At 37.8% G+C, this 17,708-nt stretch overlaps 3 protein-coding genes and 1 pseudogene across 3 annotated transcripts; 1 reads left to right on the top strand and 3 right to left on the bottom strand.

The window, feature by feature from the left end:
• Positions 1 to 5,246: 5,246 nt before the first annotated feature.
• LOC125198611 (V-type proton ATPase subunit d2) lies at positions 5,247 to 9,812 on the bottom strand. The gene is made up of 10 exons (XM_048096933.1): positions 9,546 to 9,812; positions 8,770 to 8,890; positions 7,942 to 8,049; positions 7,761 to 7,863; positions 7,224 to 7,304; positions 7,044 to 7,129; positions 6,910 to 6,969; positions 6,788 to 6,836; positions 5,902 to 6,036; positions 5,247 to 5,716 (listed from the first exon to the last, which is right to left on the bottom strand). Exons 1-10 carry the CDS (start codon positions 9,724 to 9,726, stop codon positions 5,585 to 5,587), a joined length of 1,056 nt encoding a protein of 351 aa, XP_047952890.1. The 5' UTR covers positions 9,727 to 9,812; the 3' UTR covers positions 5,247 to 5,584.
• Positions 9,813 to 10,368: 556 nt separating this feature from the next.
• Positions 10,369 to 12,585, top strand: LOC125198610 (annotated as a pseudogene).
• A 333-nt stretch (positions 12,586 to 12,918) lies between these two features.
• Positions 12,919 to 14,629, bottom strand: LOC125198613 (AP2-like ethylene-responsive transcription factor At1g79700). Its single transcript, XM_048096935.1, has 7 exons — positions 14,383 to 14,629; positions 14,258 to 14,266; positions 14,081 to 14,169; positions 13,927 to 14,000; positions 13,786 to 13,836; positions 13,618 to 13,694; positions 12,919 to 13,522 (listed from the first exon to the last, which is right to left on the bottom strand). Exons 1-7 carry the CDS (start codon positions 14,627 to 14,629, stop codon positions 13,017 to 13,019), a joined length of 1,053 nt encoding a protein of 350 aa, XP_047952892.1. The 3' UTR covers positions 12,919 to 13,016.
• Positions 14,630 to 15,758: 1,129 nt separating this feature from the next.
• On the bottom strand, positions 15,759 to 17,614 carry LOC125198608 (ethylene-responsive transcription factor WRI1-like). Its single transcript, XM_048096932.1, has 7 exons — positions 17,318 to 17,614; positions 17,166 to 17,174; positions 16,995 to 17,083; positions 16,848 to 16,921; positions 16,717 to 16,767; positions 16,551 to 16,627; positions 15,759 to 16,471 (listed from the first exon to the last, which is right to left on the bottom strand). Exons 1-7 carry the CDS (start codon positions 17,589 to 17,591, stop codon positions 15,912 to 15,914), a joined length of 1,134 nt encoding a protein of 377 aa, XP_047952889.1. The 5' UTR covers positions 17,592 to 17,614; the 3' UTR covers positions 15,759 to 15,911.
• Positions 17,615 to 17,708: the final 94 nt, after the last annotated feature.

Below are 17,708 nucleotides of genomic sequence, written 5' to 3'. Positions count from 1 at the left end.
AAAATGTGCATTATTAAATGACACGTGGCATTAATCTAACCGTCGGATGACAAAATCGTAAGACTAGGATTAAGAAGGAAAAAGGAAAAAAAGATATGAAAAGGATTTGAATACATCCCTCTACTTAGTGTATATATATATATAGGGATACTTCTAGAGGATAAAGTGAGTGTAAAGGAAAGTATTTCAAAGAATTTCTAGAAGAAATTGATAATATCGTGGCTTTGTTAGCTTTTATAGAATGAATTTGCATTCTTCACTCAAAGCTATTTACACTTTATTTTGAAATTACATGACACAATAATAACGTCGTTTTGATTTATGCTATAATACTTCTCAAAATGGATGCATAATATTTCTGATACAAAATGAACAATTAATAATTAAATATTTGTAATTGTTTATGATATACTGATAGAGCACATATAGTGATTTAAAGCGATATTACCTTGAAAATTGAAATATAAACATATTTAATTATTTGGTTTAATGTATTACTTTATAATTTCTTACTATGAAATTAAATTACACTTTCTAAAATTATTACTTAATTAATTGTTACATTTTCTTGCTAATTATTTCAACAATCAATATATAAGTGTAGGGTGAATATGTACAATATAAAATCACACCATTTTCGCTAATACAACATACTGAATTGATAAATCTTGGAGATTTTAATTACAAACCACAGAATCATACTCCATTTGGTTATTATTAATTGTTTTCTAGATTTGCACTGACATAGTAGTATAAATACTTGTAATTAAAATTACTGACAAAAGCTTTTGTCTCTCAAATCCTCCTCTCTATTTTTCTTTCTAAGATCATTGATATTTAACCTCAGTTATCCTTTTCTTTCCATCACAAGCCTTTTAGTACTAAAAAACTTCATAATATCAGCATTTGCAGTCTAAATAACGACAGAACGTTATCTTCAAACATCTGAAACTCAGCCAACTGAGCTTCCTTGCAATGTTGAGATTGATATCTTGTCCCGACTAAGGGTGAAACAACTCATGCTCTGCAAAGGAATGAGCAAGGAGTGGTCTAACCTAATGTCCGACAAAGATTTAAACAAAATACGTTCTTCTCTCCAAGACTAGTACTCCACCATTCAATCTCATTCCCTTACACGTCCAAGTATAGACCGTCATCCCAACGTAACCGATAAATCCCTACTCTTCATGAGTGAATCCAATGGCTTAAAATGCATGGCCAAACCAGTATCTGGAACCCTTTGACAAAACTTCAAGGTTCTTCCTAAATCCTACCCAATTTTATAGCCGATTGGATGAAGAGCCCTAATATCATGTATGGGTGGTATGTTCCGGATGATACTCCTCGCATGAAGCTTGTCGCCTTGGGCTTCTGCTGCAATGCCTAGGGGTGATGACTTTAAAGTCGTGCGCATTTCATGCTTACAAAAGAACACGCCGATGGTAGGGATTGAGGTTTATTCCTCCAAGTCAGATTTGTGGAAAGTTGTCAACGCAGGGATGAAGTTTGAGATTTACCCATTTCGATGATCAAGTCACTATGAACGAGAATGTATAATGGTATGTTGTTTCCCACGAGGTAATGCAGAAGAAAGGGGCGTATCTTGGTCAGATTCAATGCTCAAAACATGGAATTCACATATGAGCCATTTCCGGATGACAAGTTACGTGAACGTGAGTGGGTGATCCTTATGAACTGGAAAGGGTCACTTAGTGTACTGGTTGCTATCAGGAATGATGGCCGTGAGTTTCGACCGATCGAGGTATGGTGTCTTGTTGGTGATAGTTGGAACAAGACCGAGACTTTTGATGTACCACTAGGTTTTCCTGTTTTCTTAAATTATAAGGTGGTGCGTGCGGTTTTCGTGTTTTTTAAATTTTAAGGTGGTGCGTGCAGTTTTCGTGTTTTTTAAATTTGAATGAGCCGAATGTTAGGGTTTGATTTGAAACTCATAGCCACTTTTCCTAATACCAACAGGCTCGACAAGAGACCATTCTAGTTCATAAGCGTCACAACCATCATTTTCAAGTAACTCATCATTCAGAAATGGCTCAAACGTAAATTCCATAAGGAGCATTAAATCCAGTCAAGATACGGTTCGCACGATTTTGCCTCAGTGGAATAGAAATAGCATGCGAAAATACGTTTTGATTTATAGTGACTTGATCATTAAAATGGTTAATCTTAAAGTTTATCCATGCATTGTCAACAACTTTCAACAAATATGATTATGATCCCAACCCTCATCTTGTTCCTATTTATGCAAGAAATGCGCACGACTTCAAAGTCGTCGCTCCTCATGCCTCATTGCAGCAAAAGCCCAAGGAGACCATCTTCAGGCGGAGACAATCATTAGGACAAACCATTTATACATGATCCTAAGGTCATCCATGTTGGGACTACCGCAGCGGAAGACACAGAAACCAAACAGGTCCTAGACCGGATCTATTTAGGTGATTATGCATTCGACTCCAATTTCATGCAATTAACATAGATCTATAGATATAACATCAAATAAACACATAATCATGCATATTCGATATAGATTCGATTGTTACCTCATAATCCATCATTGGATTGACGTTGCTAGCTAGTTGCACCACCCGGAGATCCTTGGTTTATCGACCACGCTTAAATCTGAGGAGTAAAAATTCCATGATCATTCCATACCAAGTGGTATGATGATGTGGTATACCTCACCAATAATTCATTAACAAATAGAGATTAAGCCACATAAATCTATTTTCAATTCACAAATCTACTCCATTATCAATTTAAGGAAAGTAGCATAATACTACTACTATTAAATATGGAACAAGTAAGGGAATCCACAATGGTGGCCCTTTTGGACATGCCCAAGCCATCATTTCTTGGGCATGCCCAACAAACTTGGTCTTGCCCATGAAAACTTGGCCACCACAATGGTGGCCCTCCGGGCCACCAATTAAAATTATTTTCTTACATTTTTTGTTATATTTTAATTTAGCTAGAATAAAAATTATTGGACTATAATAAATAAAAAGTCTAAATTAATTTTAAAAATTTGACAATTACAAGTAAATATATTTATTGAAAATTTGAATTTTAATTATTTCCGTAATTAGGATGTGAATTTAAATCACAATCCTTAATTAAAAAGTTGACCAATTTAATAGGGATTTAATGATTGAGATTGATTTTTTCCTAAATTAATGCAAATTTTTTTGAAAACTACCATTTAATTTTCGTCACATACAATCTCTTTCTCTCTCCACTTCATCTTCTTCACTCCATCTTCCCCAAAACCCTAAAATTAACATAAAAACTGAAAAGAAAAAAAATTAAAATCGGTGGCCAAGGGTCGCGGCTCTCGGCCCTTGCAGTGGCGAGCCGAGAGCTCGGCCCTCTCTCGTCCACCCCCCATGGCCCCGTCCACCTCTCGGCTCAGTAGTGGGGGGCCGCGGCCCTCCCACTCTGGACACTCTAGTAACCATATCCTAGAATTGGTTTGAAATATACTACTACAATATATATGCATATTAACTTCACAACATAATAGCACTATTTTACCCACAAAAATGTAATCATAGTATTACATTATTTTCATGTTATAATCGTTTGATAGTGGAGTACTATTTAGGATTCGATGTGTAAGAATTTTTGTCTTCATTTTATATTTATATATATATACAAAAAAATAATGGAAATAAAATTTATGTCTACAACTTATATTTTCTTAGTAGTAATAGATTATACTACTAGTTTTCAACTATTAGCATGTAAAAAATTAAGAAAATTTTATAAACAAGAAAATAAAAAAACTAAAAATAAAATATTCTTATATGATTTTAAATAGAATAGCATGAAGATCACCGAAATTATAATCTTATAAAACTTACTCGGTAGCTAGTACATAATACGTTTCTAACTTTCATAAACAAAAAAAATATAAATACTAAAGCTATCACAAAAATTCTTACCCATCAAATCTTAAAATAGTATATTATCAAACGATTATAACGTGAAAGTAATAAAAAACTATGATTACTTTTTTTTTGGGTAAAATATTAGTATATTATGAAGATAGTATACATATATATTGGAGTATATTTCAAACCAGTTCTAGGATATGGTTATTCCATATTTGATATTAGAGCACTAGTGTCCTTTTACCTTTAGAATACAAAATCCTTCCAACCACATGCTGCCACGTGACAGGTATAAGCAACATAATAACGATATTAAACACCAAAGGATGACATATAAGAATTATCTCGGATTGCATAAAAGACAGTTTATGTTGCATTAATGCAATTTATTTTGCATTTTAGTCTACAATGCAAAATAAATTGCATTTAATGCAACATAAACAATCTTTTATGTAATTCGTTTATCTAAGTCATTCACTAAGTTTGTTGCTTATATATGTCACGTGGCAGCATACGGTTGGAAGAATGTTGTGATTCTAATTTGAGTTATTTTTTAAGTAAACCTTCATGCATCTAAAACATATTCTTCTTACTTCAACTAAAACTAGCTAGTTATGATTTACCGAATAATTAAATTATGTTTTTCTTTTTGTTTTAATTTATTATTCATGTTTTAGTTCATATTAATTAAATAATAATGGATTGTTCCGTAGATAAATCCAAAAACGAATTTGATTTTTGTGTATCATTGACGAAGTTTTCTACACCAAAAATGAGTTTGATGTATGATTACATACGGTCTTAGAACTAATATTTTTTTTTTCTACAAATCCATCAGCTTTCCTAGAAAATTAATAAAGTTAGATATATAGTCCAAATATAGAGAGAGCCAGAGCTCTCAACTCTCATACTAAGCTATCGATGAATCTCTCGAGAACCTCAAGCTTGATTCTCATCAATCTACTGCACCCAATGTGTGTTGCTTTTCTTTCATAACCATTTAACTCTTTGTTAATTGCACTACATCCACATATATCATGTTTAAATATGTAAATGGCCAACTTGGAGGTTTAATATGTCTGAAATCATTTCCAATAAATCAAAATTTGAATAAATATACTAAAAGATAGGCATGCTGTCAAAAAACAAAGTAAATCACATAAGATGATCTACTTGCATCCCAGTTATTGAATGACCATAATCTTCTCAACTAAATAAAATTGCAAACTTGCAATGAACAAATTTGAAAATCTAGTTAGCAGTTGCAAACTTGCAATCACCAAACTGAACAAAATTTTGTTTATTGGTCAACAAAAAGCTAAAATAAGTGGGCCAAAATGCAAGTAAATTGTTTCATAGCATCATATCTCTCCAAACAAATAATACATGAAGATAGCAAAGCAATGCTTTTAGGGTGATTTACACATTCTTACTGCTGTTGATCGAGCAAAATATATGTCCAAATACAAAAGAAAAAGACGAAGCATATCTGTGCTATCTTATTGTGCAGTAGAATAATTCGTCGGCACAGACTATTTCATGTCAATAGAAAATCTCCCACTTAACCACACAACTTATTGTTGAAAGTATGAACAAATACTCTCAGCATCTTCCCATCAACCAAGGGCTGGATGCAAACAACAACTTACATAAATATGCAATGATGATGAGACTTACTAAAATATGAAAACAACGCTATCATGCACTCTCGACTTCTGGTTCTGGGCAACACATTCAGATATCCACATCAAATTCCTGATCTCCTGCTCTCTCAACCTCATGTAAGCAAAGAATACAGCGTAATGGAACTGCATAAACCAAAGTGAGGATATCAGCTTTGTGTATTCATGAATCGCTAAAAAGTTCATACGAGTAATACATAGAATGTTTGTTATCATGCATACAATTACAGAAATATAGTTTAAAGTAACTGGTAATAAATGATAGTACTATCATCTTAAAAATATTTTAACATCAAGTTCCGAAAATAAACCTGCTGTTCAAATGATAAGCAAAGTCGTTTCACTTCCTCTTCATAAAATGCCTTGTCAAGCATCTGGCTTTCGCCATAGGATAATTTGGAAAAGATGGACTGATATGGAGGATACTTCTCCATGGCACCACGAACCTAGAAAGTTCGGCAAAAATGAATGAGTTGCTTGAAAAACTAGAGAATTTGATGAAGATGACAAAATACTGAATGAGAAGGCCACAATTATAGGAATAAATTTAAAACAGCTGAGTATACGTCGAAATGATTCTAGACCTTAACTACTGCACTGTCACCACAAACTAACTTATTTCACAGTATGATATAGGATGCAAAAGAGAGCCCTCCAAAATTGGGGGTGCCATTATTAACTTGACAAAATTGAAAAAGAACCACTTAAACATGACAGCTAGATGAGCAACATCATGCAATAACCAACGACCATATAGTATATGATAAAGAAAATTAGTAAGGATGGAAAGCAAGCATGCAGCAAGTTTGTTTCGAAATAATTTATCTTATTCAGGTCTTAATATGTGTGCTTTTGTTTGGATAGAAGATTGAAAAGTGCATCAGTTACAAAGATCTTCAAGCATCATACTGTAAATAGGTTTTAACACTTAAAATAAAGAATATCATAGTCTAAAACTCTAAATGCCTAGACCCTGAAGAAAAAAAATAAAGTTGGTGTAACTTCTCTGAGGTATGCAACACTGGCCCATCACATCTTTTTCTTTTGTTGTTGGGGGGGGGGGGGGGGGGGGGGGGTTGCAAAACATGCAAAACACACACAAATAAAATTGGCAAAATTACCACTTAACAATCAAACCTGAAAACAAACTAAAAACTCTTCCTGGAAGAGAGTATATGAAGCAAAGTTATTAAGTACCTGGTCTATATCCTCACAAATAGCAAGCTCCTCATGACCATAAGGATATCTATCAAATAAGAATGAGTTAGTGGCAGGAAAAGAGGCACCAGAAAACCAGATAAAGAATGTAGAATCCTCACAGCAAGCCAAAATTAGAATAAAGCTTCCTACGATCCTCCCGAGTAAGCTCAGTGCCAATGCTGGAGAAAGGAGCATGAGGGGTCAAAATACTGTACTGGAACTAATACTAAGAAAATTTATCATGGATTGGAACCTGTTTATAGTGATATTGACTGCTCTTCTATCAGCCTCAAATGCCAGGAGGTCAGACATAATCTCAGCGGTGGCCCCACCAAGTTTCTGTATGCAGGTTTTTAAGTTATAAAAATAAAAAAACAGATTAAAAATATAGAAAAGCAAAGGATCTTTTAGACACTCAAAAATGACCACTTACCTGGCAAAACCTGTAAAAATCCTCAAGGTATGCCTTGTAAAGTGTATTCCTCATGATTTCTATGTTCATATCATCCAAGTCCTATAAAAATTCCAAATAATAGACAAGTTCAAACTTCAAACACTTGAAATACAAGTCTGTGTTCATATATTTTGGCAAAAGAAATTAATTCAATGTAGGCAAAACGATAATGGTGAGTACTCCCTCTGTCCCTTGTTAAGTGATTCATATTCCTTTTTCGGACGTGCCAAGCTAAGTGAGTCATTTCCTTTTTTGGCATTCTCTTTCTTACTTTTTCCTCTCTACTTTTCATCTATCTTACTTTATTCTTTCCACTTAACTAACAAAACCCCATTTTCTTATATTCCGTGTCGAAAAGAAATGTCTCACTTAGTGAGGGATGGAGGAGTAGTATATAAGTGCAGAATAAAGTCAGACCAAAATCAGTAATTGTGTGGACACAATAATCCAAATTTTGAAAATTTAAAAGAGATAAAGAAGAACAACAAGGGGGAGAAGGCAGCAGTTAATGAAGACCTCAGAAGTTATGCACTCAGAGAAGTATGGAGCCAAGGGTGTGTCGACAAGCACGAGTCTGTATAGTTCTCTCATGTTCTGGGCTACCGCCAGAGTGGCAATGCTGTAGAAATGAATGGCTGAGTTATTTTGCGGAAAAAAAAAACAGATAGTATCCAAATGTTTGATTGAGATATACTACCTGTCAAACATTCCCAACGGATGACATTTCTCCAACAGTTCTTGAACATCTCTCTCATGCAAAGTTCCAGTGACAATTAGCACGACATTGTCAATCATGTGACCATATCTGCATAATAACCAAACAATCAAGGTTAAAAATGATTATTTATGTCCTTTCTTTAGGTAGTGTAAAGCATGTATCACTAGTATCATAAAGCTTGGGAAGAAGAGCAAAGGGTATCCCCAACAAAAAAATGCATGATATTAAACTAACAAACTTCAGATTGTCATGTCTCCACACATATAACATATTCAATAGCATCTAGAAATTCTCTAAAACTCATTTTAGTATGACCGGCCTCATTGTTTAAAAAAATAGGTAAGTAACATATCTGATTAACCTTTAAAAATAACCAAGGAAACAATATAAGCATGTCTCGGGCTTGTCGTGAACACCAAAAAGTAACTGGTTAAGATGTCTTTTAATATTATACTACATTCAAATATACCCACACTAAAGATTCGTTTGACAAGAAAGATGAGATGAGATAAGACAAAATATGAGAAAAACACAAACATTTTAGATCAAATAACTTTATTATCTTTAAGTTATCTATCTTAGCAAACAGCCCCTAAAGATATGTACAGTACACAAGCACATGTTACAAACTATGAATCTGGAAAAGGCTTTCCTTTCACTTGATCGGAAAGAATCCCAAAAGTGAAAAGGAGCTACTTGCATTTTTGAAGGTTTGCTACTTTCTTCTCCCATAACGGTATCCCGTCAATTGATCAATTGAGTTGAAAAATAAGTCAAAGAGAAACTGTGGAAGAGATATATACATACGTGATGTACTCTAGAAAGGTTGACAGGGGCTCAGTAGCTTGGGTCAGCATGTGTTTATACTCATCGACCAGTTTAAGGGTGCATTTCTCCACTATTGTTGTCGTGTGCAATGGAGATGGCTCTGCATTAAAAACACAACCAAAAAGAGTTGAAGGTTGAGAGGCAAGGATAATCACAAGAAAGCAAAAAAAACTACTACTAACAAACTGACAATCATGTCTGTCACTACTAATGAAATGAGCAACTATCGACTACAGAGACCAACTAATTGTATACAGCAGGCAAATTTGGAAAATAAGTTCAACAAGAAAAAACAGGCGAATTGTCCTACTGACCCCAACAACGAGCAAGCTCTTTTAAGATCAAGGGGAATTTCTCATAGGCTTGTAAAAGAAAAGGTATGTGATAACTGATAACAGTAACAAATTAACTTGATTCTATAAGACAAAACCTGACAATGCTCACATAAGAACATGACCCAACAAGCAAAATTAGCAAGAGTCACTTCATTAAAGCAAATTGTGAACAGAAACTTGATCAACGACTTTACCGGAATGCACTAATTACATAATCGTCCCCTGATCTCAAAAATATTCCCCCAAAACGAAAAAATTACACCTTCCGGGTCTAATTTCACACGAAATCACACAATCAGAGATTAAATCGAAGCGGATCAACCTCACAGCGAACAGAATGGAAATCCGATCATCAATTTCGAAATATCAAATCCGGTAGCTAACTAAGAATCGGAATATGAAATTAGTGAATTGACTAACCGTTTTGGAGGTAGGGTCCGTACTCGGTGGCGGAGAGGTGCATTTTGATGTCGTCTAGGGTTTCGCACTGGCATAAGTTGTTGTAATCAGCGGCGGTGAGGAGGCCAGAGCGATAGCCCCGGACGATGGCCTCGAGGTAACCGCCATGGATGTTGAAGGTCATAGCTTCGAATCCGTACATGGTTGGATGCCACAGATCTGAAGCGCGATCGCAATCGGTAAGAAGTAAGAACCTTGAGATCGAGATTTGTCGAGGTGGATGGATTACTGCATGTACTTATATTTGATCTAATATCTCTAAAATAAACATATTTATTTATCGCCACGTAGCCTAATTTAATTTTAGAATAAATAAATTAAATATTGCGAATTATTCAAAATTTCATAAAAAAAACAATATTTAGTTTTTTTCAATTTTGATAATGAATTGTGGGTGTCATGTCCACTGAATTTTAAAATACATCTTTATTACTATAAGTTTTCAACATTCACATGTTTCCTCTCAATAATTAAATTTGAAAAGGGTATTTGTTGTAGAGTTGAGAGGAAAAATACATAGAGTAATAAAAAACCATTTTAGTTACATTATAATCCATCTATAGTTTAGCAATTGATATATTTTGAATAGTGTAATAAATAATAGAATTGAATATTTTAGAAACTTCATTATTCATTTAAAAGAAATAGTCAAATAAACCAGAAATTTTCAAATTTTATTCTTTTATACATTTCGACTAATTTATAAAAAGCAGTAATTGAACTTTATTTATGTCAGAAAATAAAATAAAATAAAAAAAGAAATATAGCACTACTGAGCAGCTTCGTTTCGTTCACTCTAACTAAGTCAATTCCGCAGTTGAGATCCAAACACCAATCCATCGCCGCCGCAAAAATGCCGCCGGCCGCCCTCCTCCTCCTTCTTCTCCACCACCTCCTCCTTACCTCCGCCGCCCCGATCTCCGGCCTCGACTCCTTCCTCTCCCTCCAAGCCCGCAAAGATCCCCCCGCCTCCAACGACTCCTTCCTCTCCCTCCCCTCCTCCATCAAAACCTCCCTCTCCCACCCCCTCCCCACCCACCCCCCTACCCCTTCCTCCCTCCTCTCCCTCTCCCTCCCCGTCCCCGTCTCCGTCCACCTCGTCGGCCCCACCTTCACCACCTCCGCCCCCTCCCTCCTCGCCTCCTTCCTCTCCTCCGCCCTCACCTCCGATCTCTTCCACGTCATCACCCCCTTCGACTCCCCCTCCCCCCACCACCTCTCCCTCTCCCACTCCCTCCACCACCTCAACCCCGCCCTCTCTCCCCTCCCTCTCTCTCCACCTCCATCTCCTCCGCGAGCTGAGACTTCTTCATCTCCTCCCACCCCCACCCCATCCGCTCCTCCCTCACCCCCGTGCCCTACTCCCTCGTCGATCAGATCATCCGCGACGATTTCGACAAGGAGAAACACGCCAATTCCTTCCACATCTACATCATCCACCTCGGTTCGCAGCAGACCAAACCCTACGCTTACAGTTATACCCCCGGCGAGAGCTCCCCCGGTTCGACCAAATGCCTCGGCACAATCTGGACCGGAAAAGACCGCTATTTATGGATCGATTTGGGAGCTGGACCGGTCGATTACGGTCCTGCTTTATCCGGCGATGGAGTTATCCCCAAAGGTGAGTTTCATCCGATGGCAGCGCTCCATGGCCGGCCTAAATCTCAGAAGGCGCTGCTCTCTGACTTGGCGTCGCTTGTGTCGAGTGCTTATCAGGTACTGCTGGTTCCATCTCTGAGGATTCCTGTGCCTTTTGAAAGTAAATTGGTTGTTCAATTCATTCATATCAGTGGCGGTGAAGGTTTTGGTAGTGGTAGTGTGGGATTGGATTGGAATTCAATTGAGAGGAATTTCAGAGATGATGTTAATGACCGTGGATTGTTGGTTGGGGACCAGAGCTTGAGTTTCAAGAGATATGAATTGAAGTATTCAGAGTGCTCTATATGTTCGTTTGCGATTGCTAGGGCTACCACTTCATACACGTCTAGATACTTGTTTGATAACTATACTTTGATTGTGAGTGAGTATTTGGATTCGAAGCGTTTGCATCAGACGATTTTGGAATCTAATAATGAGTTTAGGAGGGTGGGTAGGATTCCTGAGGAGGAATTCGGGAGAATTCTTCCAGTGTATGTCTTTGATCTTGATATCAATGCGATACTGTTGCTCGACCGGTATCACCAGTCCGTGGCGTTTAAGGACATGGTGATAGCGATCAGGACGAAGAGCACGCAGGCTGTGAGTGACTACAGCTGCAATGGGCACCACGTGTTCATACAGACTCGTGAGCTTGAGAGGCCGTTGGTAGGCTCGATCTTGCAGAGTATGTGGGGCGTTTCTCCAACTCATACGGTATGGAGCCCGAGGCACAACAGCTCGCTCATGGACTATACGTGGAGCGTTGGACAGACCCCGTTTGGGCCGTTCTCGGAGATGCCCACATTGTCTTTTGTCCAGAAGGATGCTGCCCGTAGGAATGTGTTCCTTACTTCGTTGAACTACAGCGTCACGAGTGGGATTGATGTTCTTGAGTCGATTGCTGCACATGGCGGGGAGAGGAAGCTTCTGGGGCATAACAGGCGGACTGAGTTCTACCAGAGGTGGAACTTGTTTAGGTACAAGCTGGAGAAGTCAATCTCTGCTCTTTCACATTTTGACTACGAGATGGCATTGTACTACCTGAGGTCATCTGATCACGACCTGTATGGGATGCACTCGCTCGTGTACCAAGCGTCCCAGGAGCTGGAGGCGTCGCTTGTCTGCTTCAAGGATCCACCGTTTCCATGGGCGTCCTTTCTCATGTCTGTTGGGATTTGTATTGCTTTGGTCTACGCATGTGCGAAAAGGGACAAGTTTTTTCAAAACAAGAGGAAACAGTTTTGAGGTTTTGCAAATGTTAGGCTTCTTAGCATGTCTGGATCAACAAATCTGTATTTCAAGTGGAGAGGTGATTGCAATGTATAATTCACTGGTTCGAGGAATGGATTTTTGTTCAGCTTTATACTTGATTTGCCCAGCAAATATAGTTTTACTTCTCTTACATTGATTCATGATATGTTACATTGATGCTTTGTGAGGTCGGAATTGCAAAGTTTGAATCAAGATTTGTTATGTTCATTTTTCGGAGTATGAAGTTTTGAATTGTTGATACTGCAGACTTGAGGACATGATGAATTTTGTTGTCATAATCTTGAATTAAAACCATGCTGAATCTACCTCGATCTTTCTTTCTTAATCTTAATGTTGAAATGAATGTTTGAACAATCAGAAAATAAGCAGTCACGACTGAGAAAAGAACTGATGAAGATACATTTCCAAAAACCATGTTTCGAGGGACACTGTCACAATGGTGAAAAGGCAGAAGAAAAATCTTCATATATACATATATTTGCAGGTGAAAACTGTAAATAGAGGTTTGTGACCATGATGGAGTTATCCTTGCAGCTCAATCCAATGGCTATTTGAAGTCAGTGAAAATGGGACACTGTAGAACATATCCCTGCCTTCATTGCTTTGTTGCAGGTTGTTCATTTTTTCATCACCACTCTCTTCTCCTGACAGATTTGAGTTCTTCTCAACCAGTTCCTTGAAGATCGAAGATCTCAGCAGTAGACCTAAAGCTGTTGGAGACGAGGACTTGTTGCACGAGCCTAATCCAGTGTTTCTTCTGAACTCCTCCTGCATGCTCGTGGCCATGGGGTTTATCTTGCAAGGCTTTGCTGGTAAGCACGAAAAGTGTGGTTTTTTACTCAAGCAAAGAGGTGATAGCGCATCTGGTTGATTTGTGCTTGCTTTCAATTCCTGAAGAGGGACTGAATTGTTTGCTCTCGGATTTAACCATCTAATGTAGGAGCTCAACTCAAAGTTGGTGACTGCATTCGTTCCTCTGTATTCTATTGCTGCTATATCGTATGCTCGTGCAGCCTCTTCTTCGGTACCTACACACATAAATTCTCATGATGTTTAGAACCAGTGCTTTTCTAATGTTCAATTTTTTTCTTTTTATTCGTGTTTTTCGCTGAATTTCACTTACTGTAGGTGCCGAGGTAGAGGTACTTATTTCCAAAAACTCTTCCAATCCTGGCTTCCCATCTTCCATTCTGATGATGTCTGCATTAATTTACATAGATGAGTTCAGAAATCACTGACAATAGCTACACGAAAAGAGAAAAAAAAAATCGTTTTTTTCTGGATTATATACCTAGCCACTCCTCTGTATATTGATGCCCCTCTTGAAAAACCACTGCTCTTTCTGCAAATATGAAGATTTTTTTTGGTTTAATTGATTCATATCCGGAACAGAAAAAAACTTGTTTCATCGGCTTAAACAGTTGAAATTTACCTTCTCAAAGAGGCTAGGTACTCTTCCTTTGTTGCAGTCTGCATTATATGAAGTTCTTTCTCATAATCTGGTATCTGCAGCAGTGAATAGATGAGTATTTTATAGGTATGTGGTTTGTTTACCATTACACGTTTTTCATGTCTAGATTACTTACCGGGAAATTAGTGAAAGTCGACGTCCCCCAATACTTCAACGCAGCTAGATCATAAGCTCTTGCTGCAGCTTCCTCATCATCATATGCACCTGAAAGAATATTTGAAAGCTAATGTTTATGTTCGTCTTGAACAGTGTCATTGAGATTCATGGTGAAAAACAACGAGTTTGTACTCACCAAGATAGACTGTTGCCGTTTTTGATATCCATAGCAGAATCCAACATGAAACAATACACAGGTTTCATGTCAAGAACTGTAAGTAATAAGAGTAGAAAAAGAGGAGAATGGTTATGGCTATTCACCTTGCTTTCCCTTTTTCTTCTGAGTAACATTCCATGTAAGTTTGTCCCATAAATGTGCCTCGTATCTTCCTGTCCACTTATGCCTGCTGACGCCTCTGAATCTTGAACTCCTCTTGACAGTTTTTGGAGCAGAAATCGAGTCACTCTCTTGCTGCTGCACCGGCTGTGTGCTGCCAAGCACAGAAGCAGTTGCGCCTCTTCTTCTACGCTTCACACACTTCATCTCAGGAGCTGCGCAGTCTGTCATGCATGAGTACTGCCTCTTCACGTACACTTCACTTTCTCCCAAAGCCATTTCCATTTTTACTGTGTTTCGTCTCTTGCAAATGTTCTATGAAAGACGATTGCCTGATATACAGGAATGCGAAACCACATGCTTATATAAGGCCTATGCTTCTTCTGGTCTCATTATGTCTTGTCCAATGTTGCCATGTCCTTTATCGTATGAGGACAGAAAGGGGGATGTTTCCAATGACACTCGTTTTTGAGTTTGAGACAACGCTAATACAGTCTTTGTAGGGTATCTAGAAAAGCAGCCTCCCATTTGGATCAGTTAACTCAAGAGTTACATTTGTTTAACTCTTGATATAGAATATGTTGTTCTTCATTCCCAAGGGCCATCTTCATTCCAGTTTGTCTTGTCTGCTTCTAACATCGGACTTACCAATGCTAGCAACTAATACTTTTGTATATATTTGTTGCAATAAGTTAAAACTGTGGAAATATGTAGGACAAAATTCATAGTTACACATTGTTGGAAATATTCCTGCCTCAGAATAAGTAAACTGTTAAATTTTCTTTTCACTGCTCTTTTTCTTACAGTGCTTCAACTGATGTCACTTTGTACCAGATTATACTAATTTTTACACGAAATTCTTACAATTGACTGAGAAATCAAAACCAGTGAAAATTTGCGAGAAACAACAGATTAAACCTGGGTAAAATGATTTTTTTAGTCCCATCTGTAATCAGAAGCCTCGTGGCAATCTCTATCGATTTCGTCACTAAAGTGGCTCGGAGGAGAAACTTACACAGAAAAAGTGGTGAAGGTAAAAAAATATATCACTACTGTTTTGCAAGATAGTATGTATATTGATGCAGTTCTTGTATTGTGCATGATAGTATGTGTACCGATAGAATAATTCTGCTATTCTCTCTCTTAAATCTACATTGTTTTAACTGTCGTGGTTCGTGTTATACCAATTCTCTCAGATGTAAAAATACGTTATCTATGATGAGTTTCATGATTTTAGGGAGTATATTTTTTAGTGCAGCAAAAAGGTTAAAAAATCAAACTAGAGAAACCTCAAATGGCACAGAGTGTTTGAGCTTAAATGTCTCTATTTGAATATGATTTCTCATACAAGTTGGTGTGATTTACACATAATTTTCAGTTTCCATTTTGTTTATGGTATGTATACATGTCTCTAACATAAGAAGACTATCAACATATTCAGGTGTACATAAATGCTCAACTTTGTATGTACAGACACACAAAAGCCTCGGGTTGAGCTGATGCAGTGTCCTGATCAGAAGATACTGTCGGGGCAGCCATATTCGAGATCAAGCTGTCCTTGCAGCTCAATTGTATGCCTGTTTGCAGACAGCACAAACGGGAGATCTCCGCTCTCACTAGAGAACATCCCTCCATATCCATCATCACTCCCCACCCTCGTCTCAATTTGAGTATTCTCATCTTGAATCTCTTCTTCCGAGACATACGAGTTCTTCTCAAGGAGCTCTCTGAACAGGGACGACCGAAAGAGCAGGCTCAAGGCCGTTGGAGAAGGCTTGCTGCAAGGACTCATGGGGTTCTTGCAAGAAAACGATTCTTGAAGGTCCGCTGCACTATAAGCTTTTCTTTTCAAACAGGGAGACAGAGGTTGAGATTCCTCCCTTGCTAAGTAAGCTGGTGCCAAAGGCGGCAGATCTATCCCCATCTTCGTGTCTTGAGCGGCCGTGACGGGGGCATTTGCTCCCGGCTTCAGCCACCTGATGTAGTTGCTCAAGTCAAAATTGGTGACAGCGTTGATCCCTCTGTACTCTATCGCTGCAATATCATACGCGCGTGCTGCCTCTTCCTGAGTACCTGCAATGGATGGAAACCACAGTTTCAGCAACACGAATCCGAGCATGAACTGAACAAATGGGACTAAGACGAAACTTACTGTAAGTGCCAAGATAGAGGTACTTGTTCCCAAACACCCTTCCTATCCTTGCTTCCCATCTTCCATTGTGATGATGTCTGCATTTTGTAATCACCTCTTATGATTAGATATCAGATGTTTTTGCTTTGTCACATGATTATATTTATATTGAACAAGTTGGCACTACCTTGCAACTCCTCTGTACTTAGAAACACCTCTTGAAAATCCACTACTTTTCCTACATTAGCATCAATAAATTTAGCATGATTCTGATAAAGAAAAATAAAATGGTAGGAGTTAATAAAACCACATCAGTACCTTCTCAATGATGCTAGATACTCTTCTTTTGTTGTACTTTGCATCACTCCAATTTCTACCTCATAATCAGAAATCTGCACATGATGTGTTACAGTTAATTGGTTGAAGAAAAAACAAGAAAAAATATACTTATGTTGATATTCATACTGGGAAATTAGTGAAAGTTGATGTTCCCCAATATTTAAGTGCAGCTAAATCATAAGCTCTTGCTGCAGCTTCCTCATCATCATAAGCCCCTGATAAATATTCATAAATATCAGTCCCAATTAAAATCTTTGTAAAAACAACAACACCTGAGGAAGATGTGAATTCACTCACCAAGATAAACTGCACATTTACAGTTTCCATTCCAAGCACAAAACCATGAAAAGGAAAAACACAAGAGTTTAAAGTCAGATGCTACTTTATGAAAGAAAAAGAGTTATTTTAGGGAAATGAAGAAAGTGAAAAGAAGAAGAAACTTAACCAACCTTGTTTGCCTTTTTTCTTCTGAGAAGTATTCCATGACAGTTTATCCCACAAGTGTGCTTCATATCTGCCAGTCCATCTATGCCTGCTCACGCCGCGGTATTTGGAGCTTCTCTTCACGGTGGTGGCTGCAGCCGCCTGCTTGGGCTCCGCCACTGATGCCTTATCTTCAGAGACAGAGGGATCTCTTCGCCTGCGCTTGACGCGTGTGGTGTCTTCGTGCATGGCTGCATGGAGCCTTGCCTCGCTCTTTATCATCCTCATCGCCATCGCCATCTTTTGCTTGCAGCTTCTGCTCTTTTTCCTTACATAAACTGGAATCTGGATTCATCTATGTATATATATATATATAGACAGCATTGCAACAATGCTGTTTTTGGAGTTATTATGTTG

Source organism: Salvia hispanica, unplaced genomic scaffold (assembly GCF_023119035.1).
Source record: "Salvia hispanica cultivar TCC Black 2014 unplaced genomic scaffold, UniMelb_Shisp_WGS_1.0 HiC_scaffold_169, whole genome shotgun sequence".
In the NCBI taxonomy this organism is placed as follows: Eukaryota; Viridiplantae; Streptophyta; class Magnoliopsida; order Lamiales; family Lamiaceae; genus Salvia; species Salvia hispanica.
This window is presented reverse-complemented; position numbering and strand designations above follow the sequence as displayed.